We start from the raw sequence: 24,706 nt of genomic DNA, 5'->3' as shown, positions 1-24,706 counted from the left end.
ACAATCCCATTACCTACCCAGATTTCCATCTTGTGATCTCCGCTTATCAAAGTCCTTCCCGTCCCACTCCATTTTTTTCAACAATTACCTTGGTATATGTAACCCTCCCTCTTTCCTTTGTCCATTTCTCCTTCTCGACTGCACCATTCCCTTCCTCATATAAACATACTCTTACAATCTCTCATCATAAAATAAATAACCTCTGTTCAACATTCCTTTTCTTTCTACATATATATTTTTTAAACTCTATTGTGGCAAAATATATGTAACAAAAAAATTCGCTGTTTAAACCATTTTTAAGTGTACAATTCACTGACATTAATTACATTCATAATGTTGTGCAATCATTACCACTATTTCCAAAACTTTTTCGTCACCCCAAACAAAATTTTTGCCAACCAACAGAACTTCAGTATCCATTAAGCAATAACTCCCCATTCCTCCTCTCTCCCTCCCGTATCCCTGGTAACCACTAATTGTCTTTTGTCTCTGCATTTGCCTACTTTAAATATTTCATATAAATGGGATCATATAATATTTGTCCTTTTGTGACTGATTTATTTCTTTCAGCATAATGTTTTCAAGGTTCATCCATGTCGTAGCATGTATCAGAACATTGTTTATCCTTATGGCTAAATAATAACTCCATTATATGAATATACCACATTTACCTATTCATCAGTTGGGTTGTTGTACCTTTTGGTTATTGTGACTAGTGCTGCAATGAACACTGGTGTACACATATCTGTTTCTTTCCAGCTTTCAATCTCTGGGGAATATACTTAGGAGCGGAAATGCTGGGTCATATAGTAATTCTATGTATAACTTTTTGAAGAACTGCCAAACTGCTTTCCACAATGGCTGTACCATTTTTTACATTCCCACCAGCAATGGCTGGGTTCCAATTTCTCTACATCTTTGCTAACACTTATTTTGTGTTTTTTTTTTTTTTTAATAACCGTCCTACTGCGTGTTAAGTGGCATCTCATTGTGGTTTAAATTTGCATTTCCCTAATGATTAACAATGCTGAGCATCTTTTCATGTGCTTATTTGCCATTTCTAGACTTTCTCTGGTGAAATGTCTCATCAAGTCCTTTGCCCATTTTTAAATTGTGTTGTTTGCCTTTTTGTTTTTGAGTTGTATGAGTTTTTATATATTCGGGATACTAAACCCTTATCAGACACATGGTTTCCAAATATTTTCTTCCATTCTGTAGGTTATCCTTTTACTGCAAATTAAGTTTTGTTGCAATATTTCTATCACACAAAGATTCCTGGTATTATACCTTTCTAATCAGTATAAAAAAAAATTCACATCTCTCAGTATTTTCTACAGATATTAACAGGGATGATGAATAAGCAGTTGATAAGTAAATTCTCACCTATTCATGGTGGTTATGCTTTATAAAGAAATCCTGGTGGCATAGTGGTTAAGAGCTACGGCTGCTAACTAACAGGTCAGCGGTTTGAATCTATCAGGCACTCCTCAGAAACTCTATAGGGCAGTTCTACTTTGTCCTGTAGGGTCACTATGAGTCAGAATCGACTCAAGGGCAACAGGTTTGATTTTTTTTTTTCTTTAATGCACCATAAAGTTGCTGCCAACACTGAATTAGAGGATACTGAACCATCGCTTATAAGGGAAATATAGTTAGGTTCTTGTAAGCCTCTGGTCACAACATTTTTGTCAACCAAGCAGTACATAATCTTGTTTTATATGTGTTCCTGTTTAAAGACACCTTATTTAACATATATTGTTGATTCATGAACACTGAACTCACAGCAAACGGCACCGTAACTCGTGCCTGAACGAAACTTATCAACACACATATTTTCTCCAGAAAGCACATCACAGCCTTAGGAACACTAGAGAGCACTTCCGCACTATGCTTAGGGGTTATTTTAAACAGCAGAGTTATCAATAAAAAGCTCAAAAATGTAAAACACATGGCACTAAATAGGCCAAAAAAGGACACTTGTTTACACTTATGAGAGCTGAAACCAGAAGGCAGAGCACCACCTTTTTTGACCTCAGCTGGGAAAGCGCATATTGGGCAACTCAAATTTTTTGCCACTCTGCACGTATCTGCAAATGACCATAAAAGCAAAATGCAAGTATAGATTTTCAAGTTAAGTGGTATCTCATTGTGCGCAAATTCACAAATACAGAACTCATGAATAATGAGGATTGACTGTACAAACAAATTTTGAAGGAGAACTAAAAATTGGAAATGTAAATTTGGAAATCATCAGTACGTATATAGATACATTTAAAACCCTGGATCTGGATGAGAACCAAATACATTCCAACATTTTGAGCAGATGTCAACAACTCTGGAAGGGCCAGGAAGGTAACAGAAAAGGGTTAAGCTGGCCTAGAATTTCAGAGTAATGGGACCTGTGTCCAGCTATATATGCTGTATGCTCACTTTAAAGTTTATTCCTTTTCAAAATTTTTAAACCTGTGCCCCCCCAATTTTTTTTCTGAAAGCCACATTTGGGTCATGTTTATGTCTGCAGCTTGCAATCTTTGACTTAGCAGAGGGAGATAAGGCAGCAAAAAATACTATGAGAATAACCAGAGGGGTAGAAACAAAACCAGGAGAAGTCAAGAAAGGAAATGATTTTAAGAAGTATGCAGTGACTAATAGTATCAATGCTATTTATTGCACCTAAGATGAGAACAAAAGTCTTCACTGTACTCAGCTAGACAAATGTTGTTGGTAACCATGGTAACAGCACTGTTGGGGCCAGAACACAAAACCGATCAAGTGAAAAATTGGGTATATCCTTGTCAGTGCATTATGTCAGCCACTCCTCATTTATCAACACAGTTAGGTTCCGAAGACCAGGTCATTATTTGAAAATTGGGTTATGCAAAAATGGAGGATGACCACATCAGATCACAAAATAGAATAAGACTATACCATTACATAACTGCCAAACCACTGAGAATCATGGCGCAGCCAAGCTGACACACAACCTTAAATATCACACAGCCAGCGTTACTTTCGTCTCTTGCCTCGGCATTCGTTACTGCCAGACTTACGTTGTGAATATGCAAGATAGCAGGATAGAAGATTTTCTACTACTGTCATAAATGCGAAAAGTTGGCTAGCAAGAGAGTTGCTAAGTGAGGAGTAGGTTATAAGATATATATAAAAAAGGAAAAAATAAAATGCAGTAGACATGACTGTCTATTAGAAAATCCTAAAGAATCTACAAAATAGCTACTAGAACTGGTAAATGAGATTAGCAAGGTATGAGATACAAAGTCAATATAAAGAGGTCAATTATATTTCTATACACTTGAAATGAACAATAGGAAATTGAAAATTTTTTAAATACCAACAAGTCTAACAAAACATTTGTAAGATTGGTACAATGAAAACAAAAAATTGATGAAGAAATTAAAGACCTAAATAAATTAAGAGAAATGTTGTGTTTGTGGATTACTCACTACTGTTCAGATGTCAATTTTCTTAAAATTGATTTATAGACTCAATGCAATCTTAATCAAAATCCAGCAGGCACTTTTGTTTAAACAGAAATTGACAAGCTAATTCCAAAATTTACAAGAAAATTCAAAGAACCTAGAATAAACTGTGATGGTTAATTTTATGTGTCACTTTGGCTAGACTATGGTTCTAGTGGTTTGACTAAACACTAGACTAGTTGCTGTTCCAGATGTAATGTAATGTAACCACCTTCCATAGTGTAATCGCACATAACGTATAATCAATTAGTTGAAAAATGAGTTTCCTTAGGGTGTGTTCTGCCTCCATACATAAAATATTTTGGCAGAACTCACTCTCCTTCTCTCCACTCTATACTCTTTCCATTGCATGATCTACAGGTCTCAGCATGCAAGCCTGCAAGTTTCCAGCCTGCCACCTGACCTACAGATTTTGAACTTGCCAGCACCCACAATTGTGTGAGCCAATCCCTTGAAATCAATCAGTCTCTTTCATTCTCTCCTCCTCTTCGTCTCTCACATTGTTTCTGTTTCTTTAAAAACTCAAAGATATGAAACAATTTCTAAAGAGAAAATAAAATTGGAGGACTCACTACCTGATTTCAAGCCAGTACAGTAACTAAAAAGTGTGATATTTGCATGAGAATAGACATATAAATCAAAGGACTAGAGTTCAGAAATAGATCCATATAAATGGTCAATCTATTTTTTTGTATAATTTTTATTGTGCTTTAAGTGAAAGTTTACAAATCAAGTCAGTCTCTCACACAAAAACCCATATACACCCTGCTACACATTCCCAATTACTCTCCCCCTAATAAGACAGCCCACTCTTTCCCTCCACTCTCTCTTTTTGTGTCCATTTCGCCAGCTTCTAACCCCCTCCACCCTCTCATCTCCCCTCCAGGCAGGAGATGCCAACACAGTCTCAAAGTGTCCACCTGATTCAAGAAGCTCACTCCTCACCAGCATCCCTCTCCAACCCATTGTCCAGTCCAATCCATGTCTGATGGTCAATCTATTTTGACAAAGATGCCAAGGAAACTATTGGAGAAAAGCTGATCTTTTCAGCAAATGGTGCTGGAATAACAATTAGATATCCGTATGTAAGAAAATGAAACTAGACCCATACTTCACACCATATACAAAAACCAACTAAAATTGGATCACAGACATAAATGTGAAACCTAAAACTATAAAGCTTCTAAAACAATGGTTCTCAAGTGGAGGGTATTTTGCTCCCACCATGGGCCATTTGGCAATGTTTGGAGACATTTTTGATGTTCAAAATTTGGGTGAATGCTACTAGTATCTAGTGAGCAGAAACCAGGGATGCTACTAAACATCTTACAATACAAAAGACAGCCCTCCACAACAAAGAATTAGCTGGCCCAAATATTTCAAATACCAAGGTTGAGAAAACATCATAGAAAATATTCTAGAAGAAAATACAGGAAAAAATCTTTGTGACCTGGGATTTGGCCAATATTTATCAGATACAACACAAAAAGCACAAACCATAAAAGAAAAAAAAAATCAATAAATCAGATTCCATCAAAATTAAAATGTCTGCTCTTCAAAAGACACTGTTAGGAGAATACAAAGACAAATCACAGACTAGGACAAATTATTTCCACAACATGTATCTGATAAAGGACTTGCATCTACAGTATATAAAAAACTCTCAAAACTTAACATGTGAAAACAAACCACCCAAAAAATTATGGAAGAGATTAAAAGAGATACTTCTTTAAAGAAGGGACATAGATAGGAAATAAGCACAAAAAAAAAGATGATAGCATAATTAGTCATTAGAGAAATGCATATTAAAACCATACTGAGACACTATGACACACATTTTAGGATAGCCAAAATTTTAAAAAAAGAAAACTGAGAATACCAAATATTGACAAGGATAAAGAGTAACTAGAACTCTCATGCATTGCTGGTACCTAAAACCCACCACCATGTAGTCGATTCTGAACTTACAGCCACCCTAAGAACACAGTAGAACTGCCCCATAGTTTCCAAGACTAAATCTTCACAGAAGCAGACTGCCACATCTTCCTCCCGTGGAGTGGCTGGTGGGTTTGAACCGCTGACCTTTTGGTTAGCAGCCAACAGCTTTAACCACTGAGCCACCAGGGCTCCTTCATTGTTGGTAGGAATGCAAATTGGTACAGCCACTTTGGAAAACGGTTTGGCACTTTCTTACAAAGTTAAACATACAATTACTGTATCAGTCAGCAATTCCACACCTAGGTATTTATCCAAAAAAAATTAAACCATTATATCTACTCAAAAAAATTTATACATGAATGTTTAAAGCAGTCTTGTTCAAAAGAGTCAAAATCTGTAAACAATCCAAATGTTCTTCAACTAGTTAATGGATAAATAAACTATGAATCACCCATACAATGGAATACTACCCAGAAAGAAAATGTATAAAGGAACCAATTATTTGATGCATGCAACAACTGAGATGAATCTCAAAGCATAAGCTAAGTGAAAGAAACCAGACTCAAAAGTCTATACACCGTATAATTCAGAAAAGGCAAAACTACAGCAACACAAATCAGATTGCCAAGGACCAGAGGTGGGGGAGGTAACTGATCACAAAGAGACACAAGGAAACTTTTTGGGGGTGATGGCAATGTTCTATATTTCGAATATGTGGTGATTACGTGATGGCATATATTCATTAAAATTATATGTACACCAAGGCATAAACAGAATACAAAACATTACCAAAAATGACCAAGAGAAACCAGATAACTGGGAGCTCCTAAAAATGAAACGCCTATGCTCATCCAAAGACTTCACCAAAAGAGTAAAAAGACCACCTGCAGACTGGGAAAAAATCTTCTGCTATGACATCTCCGACCAGCGCCTGATCTCTAAAATCTACATGATTCTGTTAAAACTCAGCCACAAAAAGACAAACAACCCAATTAAAAATTGGGCAAAGGATATGAACATGCACTTCACTAAAGAAGATATTCAGGCGGCTAACAGATACATGAGGAAATGCTCTGGATCATTAGCCATTAGAGAAATGCAAATTAAAACTACGATGAGGTTCCATCTCACTCCAACAAGGCTGGCATTAATCCAAAAAACACAAAATAATAAATGTTGCAGAGGCTGCGGAGAGATTGGAACTCTTATACACTGCTGGTGGGAATGTAAAATAGTACAACCACTCTGGAAATCGATCTGGGGTTTCCTTAAAAACTTAGAAATAGAACTACCACACAACCCAGAAATCCCACTCCTCGGAGTATATCCTAGAGAAATAAGAGCCTTTACACGAACAGAAATATGCACACCCATGTTTATTGCAGCACTGTTTACAATAGCAAAAAGCTGGAAGCAACCAAGGTGTCCATCAACAGATGAATGGATAAATAAATTACGGTATATTCACACAATGGAATATTACTCATCGATAAAGAACAGTGATGAATCTGTGAAACATTTCATAGCACGAAGGAACCTGGAAGGCATTATGCTGAGTGAAATTAGTCAGATGCAAAAGGACAAATATTGTATAATCCACCCAGTGCCATCGAGTCGATTCCGACTCAGAGGGACCCTATAGGACAGAGTAGAACTGCCCCATAGAGTTTCCAAGGAGCACCTGGCGGACTTGAGCTGCCAACCCTTTGGTTAGCAGCCGTAGCACTTAACCATTACGCCACCAGGGTTTCCAAATATTGTAAATACCTATGTGTAATTTATATGTAAATATTTATTGTAAATATTGTATAAGACCACTATTATAAGATCTTGAGAAACAGTTTAAACTGAGAAGAACACATTCTTTTGTGGTTACCAGAGCGGGGAGGGAAGGAGACTGGGCGAGGGTTATTTACTGATTAGATACTAGATAAGAACTACTTCAGGTGAAGGAAGGACAATATTCAATACAGGGAAGGTCAGCTCAACTGGACTGGACCAAAAGCAAAGAAGTTTCCTGGATAAACTGAATGCTTGAAGGTCAGCGGAGCAAGGGCGGGGGTTTGGGGACTATGGCTTAAGGGGACTTCTAAATCAATCGGCAAAATAATTCTATTATGAAAACATTCTGCATCCCACTTTGAAATGAGGCGTCTGGGGTCTTAAATGCTAACAAGCGGCCATCTAAGATGCATCAATTGGTCTCAACCCACCTGGATCAAAGGAGAATGAAGAACACCAAGGTCACAAGACAATTATGAGCCCAAGAGACAGAAAGGGCCACATGAACTAGAGACTTACATCATCCTGAGACCAGAAGAACTAGATGGTGCCCTGCGACGACCGATGACTGCCCTGACAGGGAGCACAACAGAGAACCCCTGAGGGAGCAGGAGAACAGTGGGATGAAGATGCCAAATTCTCATAAAAAGACCAGACTTAATGGTCTGACTGAGACTAGAAGAATCCCGGCGGTCATGGTCCCCAAACCTTCTGCTGGCCCAGGATAGGAACCATTCCCGAAGCCAACTCATCAGACATGGAATGGACTGGACAATGGGTTGGAGAGAGATGCTGATGAGGAGTGAGCTACTTGTATCAGGTGGACACTTGAGACTGGGTTGGCATCTCCTGTCTGGAGGGGAGATGGGAGGGTACAGAGGGTTAGAAACTGGCAAAATGGTCATGACAGGAGAGACTGGAAGGAGGGAGCAGGCTGACTCATTAGGGGGAGAGTAAATGGGAGTGTGTAGTAAGGTGTATGTAAGTTTATATGTGAGAGACTGACTTGATTTGTAAACTTTCACTTAAAGCACAATAAAAATCATTTAAAAAATTATATGTATACCTAAAAAGACTGAATTTTACTGTATTTAAAATTATATCTCAAAAAATATGACTTCTCAAAAATGAGGGTAGGCTATCAGGAAATGGAAACAAAGATTGAAGGGACTCCTGAAAATTTCACTGTTAACAGGGAGCAGAGTAACCGGGCAGTAGCTGGAGGGGAAGAGAGAATGAGATATTTGTACTCAAATTACTAATGATGACAAGGCCTAGGCTATGCCCATGAGATAGGTAACTGAGAGGGAGATGGAAGCAGGGGTGGAGGAAAAGATCTCTGGAGTTTGGATCAAAGATCCAAGAACTTCAGATGTTACATATAAGGTAAGCTGAACTAAAGGAAAATAATAGAAGATGGTGTGTCAAGCACTACGTTTTCAATGAATACAGAAAGGTAACTTAGGTGATAACAAAAAGTATGTCTAAAGAGCAGAATAATCAGAAGCAGAAAGGAGAGAAAAGACTTAGGAAAATGGCATAACGCTCCAGCTATTTGAAGGAACCCAGACATAAAGGCAGAAATAAAGAACTACAGGATCCATCTATGGTTTGTATTTTATAAAAAAAAATTTTTTTTTTAATAAAATACAAACCATAGACAGGTATAAATGGAACACATCAGTTTTGAGACTGTGTTCTACCACACACATGCCCTAAGAAAACACTGAACTATTTAGACCCCAGAGTACTGTGCTTTTTCAGGTCAAGGATCCCTTTCCCTCAGTGAAAGCAAGTCTCCCTTTCTCCATATCCTACATCTAATGGGTCATCACTGCAATTTAGGGAAAACTAAAGATGCTAGAAGAAACCTGATAACTGAGTTATTGATCAACCTTAAAGATTTAACCTGTATAAGTAAGCCTGCGTTTTTTTGTTTTTTTTTTTTGCCTCTAACAAAAATACATGATTTTTTTTTCCCCCAATCTGCACAAGATTCTTCAATTTTTTCTAAGCTCATGATGACTATATTCTATGCCAGTGGTTCTCAAGGTATGGTCTGAGGATTCCCCAGGGGTCTTCTCTAACGCCCTTTCAGGGGATCTGTGCGGTCCTACCTTTTCTAACTATATATTTATGTGAGGCCATATCTATTTTCTTCATTTACTTCAACCAAAACAATACATCCCAAAAGGCTGAATGCACAGGCAGCTATGAGAATCCAACTTCTTCTATTATGGCAGACATTAAAGAGATGTTCAAAGTCAAATCAATGCCACTCTTCCCAACTAATTTTTTTGCCATAGAAAAAGTAGTCATTTCTCATTTTTGAAATATATCATTTATATTAAGATACAATAGATGTTATTTTAAAATTAATTTAAGATTAATTTTTTAAATTTTGTTTTAATTTCTAGTATGATAAATATTGATAGATATAACCCACATAAACAAAAGCTCTTTAGAATAATTTTGAAGGCTAAAAATGGGTCCTGAGAAGGGGCTAAAAAATGAACTGATGGTCTATATAATTAGGGTGCCAAAGATTTGTTGGAAAAATGAAATATTAACGTAATTCGCCTCTTTCCATTCCTCACAATCAAAATTTCTTGTGCTGCTTATCAAAGGAGGATAGTCTGCATTCACAGAAGACATACCTGATCATCTCCAGGCCCCCACTGAGTTGTTTCCAGTGAGACCACATTAGTACTGGAAATCTTTGTTCCATTATTGCCTTGATTTAGTGATTGCTGCCATACACGACAGGTCATTGGAACAACCTAAAGTCAAAAGCAGATTTAACACAATCACTATGATTATACAATAATAAAAATAACCTAATAGATCATTCTTCTCAGCTTATAATGCACTTTCATATATATATATATATATATATATATATATATATAAAACATTTCCACTTCACAACCACTGTCCAAGTTATTATTGTCACTTAAAGACAAGGAAACAGAGATATAAGGTTACAGTTAGGACTCAACATCCTTGCCAATAAACCACAGCAGTTCTTTAAACTCATATACCTAAAGGTAAAAGAAACAAGCAAGTTGCCTATTTTTAAGTGTTACGCTTCAGACAGCTAAGAGATTAACCCTAATGATGGGGACCAAAATCAACTCATAGCATGAGCAGTGGGAACCAAAGTTAGGCTTCTTTTGTGAAATCAGGGGTTTAAGCAGGGCTCTCTCACCAGTGAAAAGAGATAATAAAGTCTGAGATCATAGCCCAAGGAGGAAGCCATGCAATTGGAAAAGAGCAGAGGACTTACGTCAACCCATCCACTGCTTCAGAGACTGGTTCTTGACTTTTACCAATATTCCTGCAGAATAAGAACCCAAGATTTCCAACACAAGACCTTCTTCTAAAGGCAAAGCCACAAGGGGGCAAGGCAGAGATAACCACAAAAACACAAGGTAGAGAAGAGCGCACACAAAGAGAAAACAAAACAAAACTCCCTCTAAAAATGAGAGTACAAACTACACTTTGAAAGGATTTAAAATAAGAATATTGTAGCTCTTCAAAGAGATAAAGATACAGCATCCGTAAAAAAGAAGTTATAAAAGTAAAATAGGCAGCAATGTGTTAAAAATACATGAATGTTAACAAAAAAAACATAACCTAGACGTAAATCAAAAAAAGATTGAAATAAATACTAAATAAAACAAAACTGGAAAGAAAATAAGTGAATTGAAAGTTACTAATGAAGTTTGGAGTCCCTGGGTGGTACAAACGGCTAACACAATGTACTACTAACCAAAAGGTTAAAGGTTCAAATTCACCCAGAACCGACTCCGTGGCAAGTCGTTATCCACATGTAGCACAAAGAAGGTTAAAGAGATAAAAATTGTGAAAAAGACCTTAAAGGGCCACGGGGGTACTCTGAAGGGCTGCAACATATGCCATTTAGAAGTTTTAGGGTAAAGCATAGCAAAAGTGATAAAGAGGCAGTATCTGAAAACTACTAAAAAACCTCAGCCAAAAGAAATGTGAGCCAAGGTGAATCCAGACCAGCTGTGCCAACTTGTTTCTGGGGCCAGGCAGACTAAAGCTAATCTGCTACAGATCACCAAAGGGATGGCAGAGACCTGGTAAAATCAACTCTTTCACATACATAATTAAGTCTGAAAGGAACCGAGACAAATCCTCCAGGCCAAATAAAAAATAGATAAAAACTAGAGTAATAATTGAGCTATAAACACGGGGATGCTAGTTTGGCATCTGCTACTCTGACAAGACAAGAGGCTCACTTGTACAAGATTTATCCTCGTACACAAAGCTAGGCCCTTGCAGGACTAATTCCTCACTGAAGGACTTGGACTACAAAGCGGGGGCAAGGAAAATTGTCTTGACATAGGATGTGTGTAGGTAGAATAAGAAAAAAAAAGGGGGGGTTACCCTGAGACTTTGTAACCACTAAGCCAGATCTTGTATGGGTTCTAATTTGTATGAACCAGCCCTCATGTAGATTTTGGGCTAAAATTTACACTGCTGTCTATGAAATCAACAGGAAAATCAAAAGTGACTGCAGGTCAATGATACTCCAAGGTATCTTACAGAAGCAAAGCAGGCAAGGAGAAAAAAGCATAGAAAAGAAATATAAATAGAAGGTGCAAAATAAAAGAAATATATCTGTAATTATGGTAAGTGTAAATGTACTAACACAATATTTAAGAGACAAATTGTCAAATAAAAAAACTATACGCTATTTATAAGCTGCATGCTATTTATAATGGACACACCTAAGTTATAAAGAAACAGAAAGGTTCAAAGTAAAAGTATACAAATTAACATACCAAGCAAATATTATACTATTCCAATGATGGTTTCATATGTAAGAATACTAATTGAGTCTTTTTTACCTGTTCTTCACTCAAATATACCTATTTTAATTTTATAATCCCTGCCTATTAAAAAATGGATGCTATTCTTTCATTTACCACTTTTGTACTGTATTAATGTGATACCACGATTTCTCAGTCTTGGCGCTGCTGATATTTAGGACCAGATAACACTTTGTTGTGAGAGGCTGTCCTGTGCATTGTAGGATGTTTAGCAGTATCCCTGGCCTAGGTATCTTCCCTTCCTACCCCAATGGTTGGGGATGGATGGATGAGTGGGTGCGTGGGTGAGTAGGTGGATAGTAGACAGTTAGCTGTGGTCACGTCAGCTCCAACTCACGGCAACCTATGTACAACAGAACACTGCATCATCCTCATGATCGCAGGCATGTTCTAGTCTATCATTACAGCTATCGTGCCAACCCATCTCACCACAGGACTCCGCTGCCCTGTTGGTTCTCTACTTCGCCAAACATGATGTGCTCTTCTAGTGATTAACCCTTCCTGATGACGTATCCAAAGCAAATGAGTCAGACAACGTTCTGTTGTGATTCACAAGGTTTACATTTTCAGAAGCAGGTCACCAGGACTTTCTTCCAAGTCTGTGTTAGTCTGGAAGCTCCACTGAAACCTGTATGCCATGGGTGACCCTGCTGGTATTTGAAATACCAGTGATATAGCTTCCAGCATCATAGCAACATGCAAGCCACTACAGTACGACAAACTGACAGACAAGTGGTGGTCCCCATTAAACAAAACAAACAACAAACCCGCTGCCATCGAGTCGATTTCAACTCACAGCAACCCTGTATGACAGACTAGAATTGCCCCATAGGGTTTCTAAGGAGCGGCTGGACCATCTGAACTCCCACACTTTTGGTTAGCAGCCGGGAACGCTTAACCACTGCACCATTAAAAACCAAAAACACCAAACCCACTGCCATCGAGTCAATTCCAAATCATAGCAACCCTACAGGACAGAGTAGAGCTGCCCCATAGAGTTTCCAAGGAGCGCCTGGCAGATTCGAACTGCCAACCTCTTGGTGAGCAGCTATAGCACTTAACCAGTATGCCACCAGGGTTTCCACTGCACCATTAGTGACAATAAATAATGTCTCCAAACATTGCCACATGGCCCCTGAGGGCCAAAATGGTCCCTGACTGAGAACTACTGTGTTATACAAATCAACACTGAGAGGGAAAAATGCTGTTAGGTATAAAAAGGATCATTACATAATGGTAAAAGTATCAATTCACCTGCAAGATATAACAATTATAAATTTGTAAACATCTCCAGTGCAATGGATCATTCTCCAGGTCAGCACATATCTAAGGACACAAAGCAAGTCTCAATAAATTTAATAAGCCTGAAATCATACAATGAATCTTCTCCAACCACAGTACACTGAAACTAGAAATCAATAACATAAGGAAAACTGCAAAATCCACAAACATGTGGAAATTAAACAATACACTAATGAACAACCAATGGATCAAGGAAGAATCAAGAGAGAAGTCAGAAAATACGTAGAGTCAAATGAAAAATAAAGCCCAACACACTAAAACATACGGGATGCAGAAGGGGCAGCCTTCAAAGAGAAATGTATAGCGGTAATCACCTACATTAAAAACACAGAAATATCAAACCCAAACCAACCCAAACCAAACCCACTGCAGTCAAGTAGACTCTGATTCACAGTGACCCTATAGGACAAAGTAGAGCTGCGCCATAGGGTTTCCAAGGAGCGCCTGATGGATCTGACGGCCAACCTTTTTGTTAGCTCTTAAACACTACGCCAATAGGGTTTCCAGAAATATCAAAAGCAAGGATAAAATTACATTACATGGCATATGAAATACAAAGACATAATTAGGGATAACAACAAAAGGGGGAGAGAAATGGTAGAGACATAGAATTTCATGTCTGTTACTGAAGTTAAGCTAATACCAACTTATCGTAGAATGTTATAAATATAAGCTGTTATATGTAATATTCATGATAACTACTAAGAAAATATCCTAAAAAAACATATACAAAAGGAAAAGAGACGAGAACCAAACTGGCTTACTACTATAAACCAACAAAACACAAAAGCAAGCAGTAGTAAAGGACAAGACAAAGAAGGCTTAAAACATACAAAAACCAAATAATAAAATGACAGAAGTCACTTCTTATTGGTAATTAATTACAGTCAATTTAAATAGACTAAATGCCCCAATTAAAAGGCTGAAAGTAGCAGAATGGATTAAAAAAAAAAAAAAAAGCATGATCCAAACATACGCTATTTACAAGAGACACACATAGACCCAAGGACACACGGTAGACCCAAGGACACACAGTAGACCCAAGGACACATATAAGCTGAAAGTGAAAGCATGGAAAAAAACATTCCATGCAAATAATAACCAAAAGAGAGCTGGAGTGGCAATCTTAACATCAGACAAAGTAGACTTTAAGACAGAATCTGTTAGAAGAGAAAGATGGACATTACATAGTGATAAAAGGGTAAATTAGTCAAGAAGATTCATGAAGCACAAATATATATGCACCCAATATTGGGTCGCCTAAATATATAAAACAAGTGCTGATAAAATTGACAATAGAAATAGCACTACGGTAATAGTCGGAGGCTTCAACACACCACTTGAAGTATTGGACAGAACATCTAGAAAGATTAACAAGGAAACAGAAGACCTGAATGACACTATCAACCAAACAGACTTAACAGACATATATAGAACACTCCACCCAAAAACAGCACAGTATACATTCTACTCCAGTGCACATGGATCATTCTCTAGGATAGACTACATGCTAGGTCACAAAGATGTCTTGATAAATATAAAAAGACTGAAATCATAGACAGTATTTTCTCTGACCAAAATGGAGTAAAGCTAGAAATCAGTAACAGGAAAAAAAGAAAAAAAGAAAAAAAAATGGCAACTATATAGACATGTGGAAATTAAACAACACACTATTAAACTACAAGGGGCCAAGGAAGAAATCAAAAGGGAAATCACAAATATCTTAGAGTCAAATAAAATGAAAGCACAACATACCAAAACTTACAGGATGCAGTGAAGGCAGTACTCAGAGGGAAATTTAGAGCCATAAATGCCACGTGAAAAAAAATCTCCAATCAACAGCCTAAGTCAACAACTCCAGGAACTAGAAAGGAATGAGCAAACTAAGCCTAAAGCTACCCAGGAAAGGAAATAACAAAGATGAGAGCAGAAAAATAAATTCAAAAACAGAAAAACAAGACAGTATCAGTAAAACCAGAAATTGGTTCTTTGAAAAGATCAGTAAAATTGACAAACCTGTCCCTAGACTAACAAAGAAAAAAAGAGAAAAGATGCAAATAATCAAAATAAGAAATGAAAGAGGGGACATCACAACTGACCCGACAGAAACAAAGAGAATTATACAAAATATTTTAAACAACTGTATGGCAAAAAACTGCATAACCTAGATTAAATGGACAAATTCTCAGACGCATACAACCTACCCGAACTAACTCAAGAAGAAATAGAAAGTATCAACAGACCCATAACAAGTGAAGAAATTGAATCAGTGATCAAAAACCCTCAACAAAAAAAAGGCCTAAACCAGACGGCTTCACTGGGGAATTCTACCAAACATTTACAGAAGAATTGATACCAAGAGTGCTTTATTAAGTCTTCCAAAAGATAGAGAAGGACTACTCCCTAATTTATTCTGAGAAGCTAACATAACACTTATACCAAAACCAAAGACACCACAAGAAAAGAAAACTATAGGCCAATATCTCTTATCAATATAGACACAAAAATCCTCAACAAAACACTAGTGACTGTATCTGTTTGAATGCAGGCATACACTCAAAAAAATGAGTAACACAAGGCAAACTGTAACTGACCAGGTAGCTAACAAAGTGAACAAGAAGAGTGGTCCAAAACCTTTGCCTCAACGCTTTCTAATAAACCAATTATTAAGCATGCAAGCTGCTGATCAAGGCAAAGTTCACAACTAGCAAAATACCCACAAAAGAGCAGTATAGAGACCTCCTGAGCCCCACCCATAACAAACCTGTACTGATAAAACGTCATGTTTTAGCTCACTGGGCTGCCTTCATTTCCAAGAGCCAAGATGGCTCAAGGAGTCCACCCTCAGGTAGAATTCCCTCCTTCAGCTTACTGCCATGAAACAAAACACATTAACTTCTCATGGGATTCACAAAATTACAAAAAGTACCAAACACAGCATTTGTACACAAAGCACTTACTGCATTCTCTAACCCAGGTAATTCATTCTTTCATACTGAGTGCCTGGTGATTTCACAAAAACTCCACCATAACATTAGTTTCATTTTTCAGGTAAAATTGGAGGTTGGGGAGATTAAATCATTTACACAATATCATTCAGTGGGACAAAAAATCAGACGTCTTTTAATTTCAACAATTCTCTTTCCATTACACTGTCTCATCAAAATAAATTTTTAGAAACACAACAGCTAAACTTCGCTTTTGCTCTAAAATCACACAAGGCATCAGAGTCCAACCCTCTCTCCTAGTCCCAACAATTCTTTCTGAATATAAATGCTAGTCTATCAACTTGAACTGAAGCAAGTAGTTTCCAAGGACCCTAGAAAGATATTTCCCTCATTTACACAACTATGACCCATCACTCTGTATGTATAATGACATCACCTCAATGCCAATAAGGCAATGAATTATTTGTATTATCTTTCATATATTGCTTTTCTTTCTCTGAACTCTCAGAACACTGTTTTCTCAACCAATTACACAGCTGTTATACGCATAGTAAACTTTTTAAAATTTTCTCCAATCTACGTAACTAGAAAGAAGGTAAGACTTATTCTCCACACTACCCACTTCAGCCTCTTATACTTAGTAAACCAGTTGCCATCTGGTCAATTCTGACTCACGGTTGATCCCATGTGTGTTACAGTAGAACTGTGCTCCTGCTCCATAGTGTTTTCAATGGCTGATTTTTTTGGAAGTAGATCTCCAGCCCTTTCTTCTGAGGCACCTCCGGATGAAGTGCCTTTTGGTTAGCAACCAACCATGTTAGTTATTTGTACCACCCAGGGTACTCCCTTTATATTTAGTAGGTACCCAAACATTTGAAAAATGAACAAATAAATAAATACATATTGTTCAGGTTCACAGGTACATATCTCTTTTAGATTTCACCAAAGAAGGCTACCCTCACAGCTTATCTTGTGGTCTTGGCATGTAACCTCAATTCCAGTTCCATACTATAAATCTTTATGGAATCTACCATGGCCTCCACCAGACTGAGTCCAGTACAATGAGATGGTGTCCGGCTACCACCACTGACTGCTCTGACAAGGATCACAATAGAGGGTCCCGGACAGAGCTGGAGAAAAATGTAGAACAAAATTCTAACTCAAAAAGAAAGACCAGACTTGCTGGCCTGACAGAGACTGGAGAAACCCAGAGAGGTTGGCCCCCGGACACCCTTTCAGCTCAGTAATGAGGTCACTCCTGAGGTTCCCCCTTCAGCCAAAGATTGAACAGGCCCATGGAACAAAACAAGACTAAAGGGGCACAGCAGCCCTGGGGCAGGGACCGAAAGGCAGGAAAGCTTGTACCAGGGAACCCAGGATTGAGAAGAAAGAGTGTTGACATGTCATGGGGTTGTTAACCAGTGTCATAGAACAATGTGTGTACTGTTTGATGAGAAACTAGTTTGTTCTGTAAACCTTCATCTGAAGTACAATTAAAAAAAAAACTATGGAAGCAGACTGTCACATTCTTCTCCTATGGGGCAGCTGAGTGCTTAACCACTGCACCACCAGAGATCTTTTCTTGAAACTAGGAGTCCCTATACAGGTTTCCCCCACTATCCGAAAGTGGAGTGTTCCTCTGAAACCTTTCATAAGCTGAAACGGCATAAAGCGAAAAAGCAACCACCATTAATTTATATGGGAAAAAATTTTGAGCGCTCCCAGACCCAAAAAACAACCTACCAAATCATACCAAATAACACAGAAAACCTAAAAAAACACTAACACATAGTAAAAGCAGGAATGAGATGATACGCAGCCTATATAAAGTAGAAATAATGTATGTACGGTGTAGTTTCACAGACACGGTTCAGAGCTATGGCAGCTTGATGCCGAGATGCTAAATGGAGTTCCCTGGGAAGGAGCTTGGCGAAACCGCTCTCGCTGCTTAGGGCATGCGCTGCCTCTTTAACAGCTTGCTGCAAAACAAACACCGAACGCTACTTGCACTTTTCGCCTTCTTTCATGAAAGTGAAAATCCTGTTCAGACTTCTTTCACTAAGTGAAAACAGGTATTAATGTAGTAGGTCTTTCATAAAAGCAAAGTGGCATAAAGTAAACTTTAAAAAGCAGGGGATACCTGTATTGTCACAAATACATAATACAAAAACCAAATACAAATACAAAAACCAAAGTTCATCAGATTTATTCCAGAATTAAAACACTCTTACTACACTAGGAAAACATTTTTCCAGAGCACTTACAACAAAGTGCCTTTGGTCAGTGAAACGGCCAGCTTAAAGTAAAAACCATTCAATAACTAAAGAGATTGCTAAGACATCAACTCATCCAAAAGGTTTTTCTCAAAAGGTAAAGTACCATGGGACACATGCATCTTGCTTCAAAAGCAATTTTTAAGAAATAAAGAATAAAACGCAAAAAAAAAAAAAAAACTGTTTCGCACATTTATTTTAGAAATCTGAAATCCCCAGATATTTAACAATATAGCCAACATTTTGGCACAGCTGGCCTTCTTGGAGCCCTCCAGGAAAGAAGGCTAAAATGAATGTTCAGAATGTCTATTCACTGCGACTAAATAATGCTGGGTATAAGGCATGGTGTCTTGTCTTTGAAAAGAGCTGCTTCCCAACAGCTTAAAAAAAGGAAAGTTCAATTCATTAGGTTATTTGTAGAAACCTAATGATCCATCAGGCGCTCCTTGGAAACTCTATGGGACAGTTTTACTCTGTCCTATAGGGTCGCTATGAGTCGGAATTGACTTGACAGCACTAGGTTTAATGCTATTAAATTAAGAGGCCACACTTCGAGAACCCACCCAACGTGAGAGAGAGTACCCCCTCACTTTTACAAGCTCAAAGAAAAATCTACAAGTTAAAATTAAACTTTACAACACAAAAATGTTCTTATTAAAATATCCATTTCCCCAGGGTGCAGTGAATTTATGTTTAAGGGAAAGGAACAACTCAGAAAAGGAGGGTGAGAATGGCTGTACAAATCGAAGAATGGAACCAGCGTCACTAAACGGTACATTTAGAAACTACTGAACTGGTGTATGTTTTGCTATGCATAGTCTCAACAACAAAAATATTAAATTAAAAAAAAATCCATTTCCCAGAACTTACTTTTATTACCCATCTGACTGCTTAGAATTCATCAATGAAAGTAACTTCTAATACAGTCCTACATATTATGAACCACTTCTCTACAGTTCCTTCTGGACAATGATGGAACCCAAATACTTGAAAAAGAATTCTTAAGAGTGAGTGCTTTTAAACCAAAGAGGCATCATCAGTAACTCTCTTACCTGTAATTAAGTGCTTTTGGACATAAATTAGGAGTTTTAAACAGTCCTGCCTTAGGTCAGTTTTAACATTAATGGTTTCAAAATGAGGCAGCCCCATAGCTTTATTCAACCATGATTACAGAGATAGGTTAATCTTTACTAAATGTGTTGGAAATAAATAACATAAGCTAATGGGAACCTGTTCAAAAGTAGGTGAGAGACATGAGCTATATACTGAAGATAATTAGCAAAAGACTGACTATGTTGTTCCAGAATTACAGAGTAAGGAACTCACTGGGCCCTGTCCCTAGCAAAACCACAATTCAACTGGTGGCAAAAAAAAAACACCTAAAATCTCTGGAAACTGCCCTAAGGATGTATAGTAAATGCAGAAACATTCATTAAAAAAAACTACGTTTTTATCAGTAAGAATGCAGAGAATCTATGGCATTTGTCATAACCTGCTCCATTTCCCCCTTTCCCCTGCTCTGTGTTATAAAAGGTCTACTCTGGACATATGTGGCCAAGAAGATGGGGGATTCCTCTCCCCTCAGCTCCCAGTCTGGGGCTATGATTTCATCCCAGGAGGGACAGGCTGCTGGCAATTCTTATTACCCAAACCCATGACACAGAAAACTCTATTCCAAGCAGATGGGGTCAAGAGAACTGGGTCTCTCTTTCCCTACTCAACCGCCACTCATAGGGCAGAAGCTCTACCTCAGAATAGAAAATAAGAATATAGGAGGGGCAAGCTGAGAAGACTATGGACTACCACCTAGCCCCCAGTGCCCATTTTCAGAGTAGGGGTGTCACTCAGGGAAAGGCAGGTCTTGAACTCCCTAGCTCCAGTGAAATGATGCAGGCCTTCTGTCCAGAAAGACATTTGGACAAGGAACTCTGCGGCTCTGCTTCAGAGAACTCATCTTATTTAAGGAGTAGAGAACTCCATGCTTAAAAGCACTGTAAAATATAATGGTGATCTTGCTGGAGAGCAATTAAGAAGAGGAAGATAAACCCGCTGCCGTCGAGTCGATTCCGACTCATAGCAACCCTATAGGGCAGGGTAGAACTGTCCCATAGAGTTTCCAAAGAGCGCCTGGCAGATTCGAACTGCTGACCTTTTGGTTAGCAGCTGCAGCACTTAACCACTACGCCACCAGGGTTTCCGAAGAGGCAGATCGGTCTTATAAACATGTTCAAAGAGCTGAAGAAAACCATAAAGAATTAAAGGAGGGGCGGGGCCGAGATGGAGGAGTAGTCAGACGCTTCCAGTGGTCCCTCATAAAACAAAGACCTGAAAAAACAAGTGAATCAATTATGTATACAACAAGCTACGAACCCTGAATAACAAAGGCAAAGTTAAAAAAATGGACTGAGTGGCACAGGGAGGAAGAGACGGTTCAGAAGCAGCAAGGAGTTGTTGGACCTGACCTGGGGGGAACTGGCGCCCCTCAGCCAAAATCACCTGGAGCAACTGTGGCAGGGCTGGCCATAGCGTTCTGGACACGGTCTCTCAGCCACAGACAGTGAGTGGCAGTCTAATCACGCCTCCAAAATCAGCAAAGGACAGTGCTCTCAGCAAGTTAAGTGCTTGTGTCTAATCTACCACAGGGATCTAAAAGCACCCTTTTTGGAAGAGCTCTCTCCCATTTATCTGATCCCTCCTTCCTCTGCCCCAGGCCCTGAGCCAGCTTCAGTGGTGGTGGATTTCCCTGGGCCTGAGATAGATCCTGCTGCACTCCCTGAGCCATTCTCCTGGCCTTGAAGAAGGAACAAATTAACAAATGGGGAAAAAACAATCTGCCAGCTCCCCTCAGCTGAGAACTCAGGGCACATGTGGCTCCTGTCCAGGCACAAGCAGTCCACGGACACTGGATGACTTTCACGCCTGCGTGGACACGTGTGGGCCCAATTCAGCAGCTAGGCCCTTGTTCGCACAGCCCCAGGGTGTATGCGCCTGAGGTCTGACTTTAACTGTTTCAGCTGTGCAGTGGAGAGGCAGATTTTTGACATTTACATTGCTCTGCTTATTAAGCGGGGTCATCATCTACGTACATCAGGGGCCTGAGGACTGGCGGCTCTACCCACACCACCTAGCGACCTGAGACAGGGGTCCAAGGATAAATGCTGCTTCCCAGGCATTACAGCTAAAAGCTTTGGGTGCACATGGTCCAGGTGCAGAGCCCACCCACCTGTGAGCTCTGGGGAACAGGGACGCGCATTACTCATAGACACTCGGGGATCAGTTGTGAGCCCTCTGACTTGCTCAGAGTGTGACCCCCTGCTGCAACCAGATACCTGTGCATACACCAATCACCACTGCTCATCTAAGATCGTTGGTGAGAGCCTGCAGCACACACTTGGTGATCAACTACCTGGCCACCTGAACTGAATCCATACAGGAAAAGTGAATGGACTCATAGGCTCATATACCTGGTAACAGCTCTAACCATCTGTAACAGGACATCAGAACTTCAAAGGAGAAAATAATCAAGCTAGCTCACTCAAGCAGCCTATTCGGGTATATTAAAACAAACAAGGCAAGAAGCTAGTACACCATAAGCAAACATAAAATAAACTAATACAATGACTTATAGATGGCTCAGAGAAAACAGTCAATATTAAATCACATAAAGAAGCAGACCATGATCTCTTCAACAAGCTCCCAAAACAAAGAATCAAGGAATCTTCTGGACGAAGAAATATTCCTGGCATTACCAGAGGTAGAATGCAAAAGATTAATACACAGAACTCTTCAAGAGATCAAGATGGAGATCAGGCAAAACACAGAACAAGCCAAGAACACAGAGATAAAGCAGCTGGGGAAATTAAGAAGGTTATTCAAGAGCATAATGAAAAGTTTAATAGCCTGCAAGAATTCACAGGGAGACAGCAATCAGATATTCAGAAAGCCAACAATAAAATTTCAGAATTAGACAACTCAATAGAAAGTCAGAGGAGCAGAATTGAGGAGGTGGAAGTCAGAATTAGTGGGACAGAAGATAAAACACTTGGCACCAATATATTTGAAGAAAAATCAGATAAAAGAATTTTAAAAAATGAAGAAACCCTAAGAATCATGTGGGACTCTATCAAGAGAAATAACCTACAGGTGACTGGAGTACCAGAAGAGGAAGGAAAAACAGAAAACACAGAGAGAACTGTTGAAGATTTATTGGCAGAAAACTTCCCTAATATCGTGAAAGATGAGAAGACATCTATCCAAGATGCTCAACGAACCCCACACAAGGTAGATCCCAAAAGTCACCAAGACAAATTATACTCAAACTTGCCAAAACCAAAGATAAAGAGAGAATTTTAAGAGCAGCGAGGGATAAACGAAGATCACCTACAAAAGAGAGTTAATAAGAATAAGCTTGGACTACTCAGCAAAAACCATGCAGGCAAGAAGGCAATGGATGACATATACAAAGCCTTGAATGAAAAAAATTTCCAGATAAACAGAAGTTTAGGTAATTTGCAAAAACCAAACCAAAACTACAAGAAATTCTAAAGAGAGTCCTCTGCTTAGAGAATCAATAACAACAGACAACAACCCAAGACTAGACATGGGACAGAGCAACCAGAGAGCAACCCAGATAGGGAAACCACAAAAATAAATCAAGATTAAAAAAAATGCTCAAAGCAGTGAAACAGCAATATCATTATATAAAGGATGAGAAAATTAAATCAATAAAGGGGGACTAAAAAAATGTAGTCACAGATCTTTCATATGGAGAGGAAGTCAAGACGATATAAAGAGATAAAAGTTTGGTTTAAACTTAAAAAAATAGGGGTAAATAATAAGGTAACCAAAAAGGAGTCTAACAATCCTACACATCAAAATAAATAACAAGAAAAACAAAGACTCAGGAAAAACAAAATCAACAATGAAGAAGACAAAAAAGATAATACATGAAGAAAAACTACTCAGCACAAAAAATTAAGTGGAAAAAAGAAATAGTCAACAACACACAAAAAAAGACATCAAAATGGCAGCACTAAAAAAAGCTCATACCTATCAATAATTACACTGAATGTAAATGGACTAAATGTACCAATAAAGAGAGAGCGGCAAAATAGATTAAAAAAACACAATCGGTCTATATGCTGCCTACAAGAGACATACCTTAGACTTAAAAACACAAACTGAAACTCAAAGGATGGAAAAATATATATATCAAGAAAACAACAATCAAAAAAGAGCAGGAGTGGCAATATTAATCTCTGACAAAATAGACTTTAAGGTTAATTCCACCACAAAGGATAAGGAAGGACACTGTATAAAGATTAAAGGAACAATCTGCCAGGAGGATATAATCATATTAAATATTTATGCACCCAACAACAGGGCTTCAAGATACATAAAACAAACTCTAATAGCATTGAAAAGAGAGAGCTCCACAATAAAACACACTAAAACACACTAAACTAAACAGACTAAAACACACCGCTTTCAGTGAAGGACAGAACATCCAGAAAGAAGCTCAATAAAGACACAGAAGAGCTAAATGCCAAAACTGACCAACTTGACCTCGTAGACATATACAGAACACTCCACCCAACAAGCAGCCAAGTCTACTTTCTTTTCCAACACACATGGAACATTCCCTAGAAGAGACCACATATTAGGTCATAAGGAAAGCCTTAACAGAATCTAAAACATCAAAATATTACAAAGTATCTTCTCTGACTACAAAGCCATAAAAGTAGAAATCCATGACAGAAAAAGCAGGGAAAAGAAATCAAACACATGGAAACTGAACAACACCTTGCTCAAAAACGACTGGGTTATAGAAGACATTAAGGATGGAATAAAGAAATTCATAGAATCCAATGAGAATGAAATCGCTTCCTATCAGAACTTTTGGAACACAGCTCGAGCGGTGCTCAGAAGTCAATTTACATCAATCCAAAAAGAAGAAAGGGCAAAATCAAAGAATTATCCCTACAACTTGATGGAATAGAAAGAGAGCAACAAAAGAAACCCTCAGGTAACAGAGGAAAGGAAATAATAAAAATTAGAGCAGAATAAAATGAAATATAAAATAGAAAAACACTACAAAGGGCATTTAT

The 24,706-nt window shown here is 38.4% G+C and overlaps 1 protein-coding gene across 5 annotated transcripts in view; it reads right to left on the bottom strand.

The window, feature by feature from the left end:
* ALMS1 (ALMS1 centrosome and basal body associated protein) overlaps positions 1-24,706 on the bottom strand; it is a 186,013-nt gene that overhangs the window by 150,069 nt on the left and 11,238 nt on the right. For 4 of the 5 annotated variants that reach the window (XM_023552780.2, XM_064268732.1, XM_023552778.2 and 1 more), the window contains exon 2: positions 9,875-9,997. The exons of the other annotated variant lie outside the window; for it this stretch is intronic. In XM_023552780.2, coding sequence (XP_023408548.2) covers positions 9,875-9,997 — 123 coding nt within the window. The remainder of the gene's footprint in view (positions 1-9,874; positions 9,998-24,706) is intronic. 5 annotated transcript variants of the gene reach the window in all.

This window comes from Loxodonta africana, chromosome 15 (assembly GCF_030014295.1).
Source record: "Loxodonta africana isolate mLoxAfr1 chromosome 15, mLoxAfr1.hap2, whole genome shotgun sequence".
Taxonomy (NCBI): domain Eukaryota; kingdom Metazoa; phylum Chordata; class Mammalia; order Proboscidea; family Elephantidae; genus Loxodonta; species Loxodonta africana.
Note: the sequence above shows the minus strand (reverse complement) of the source record. Positions and strands in the feature narration are given on the sequence as shown.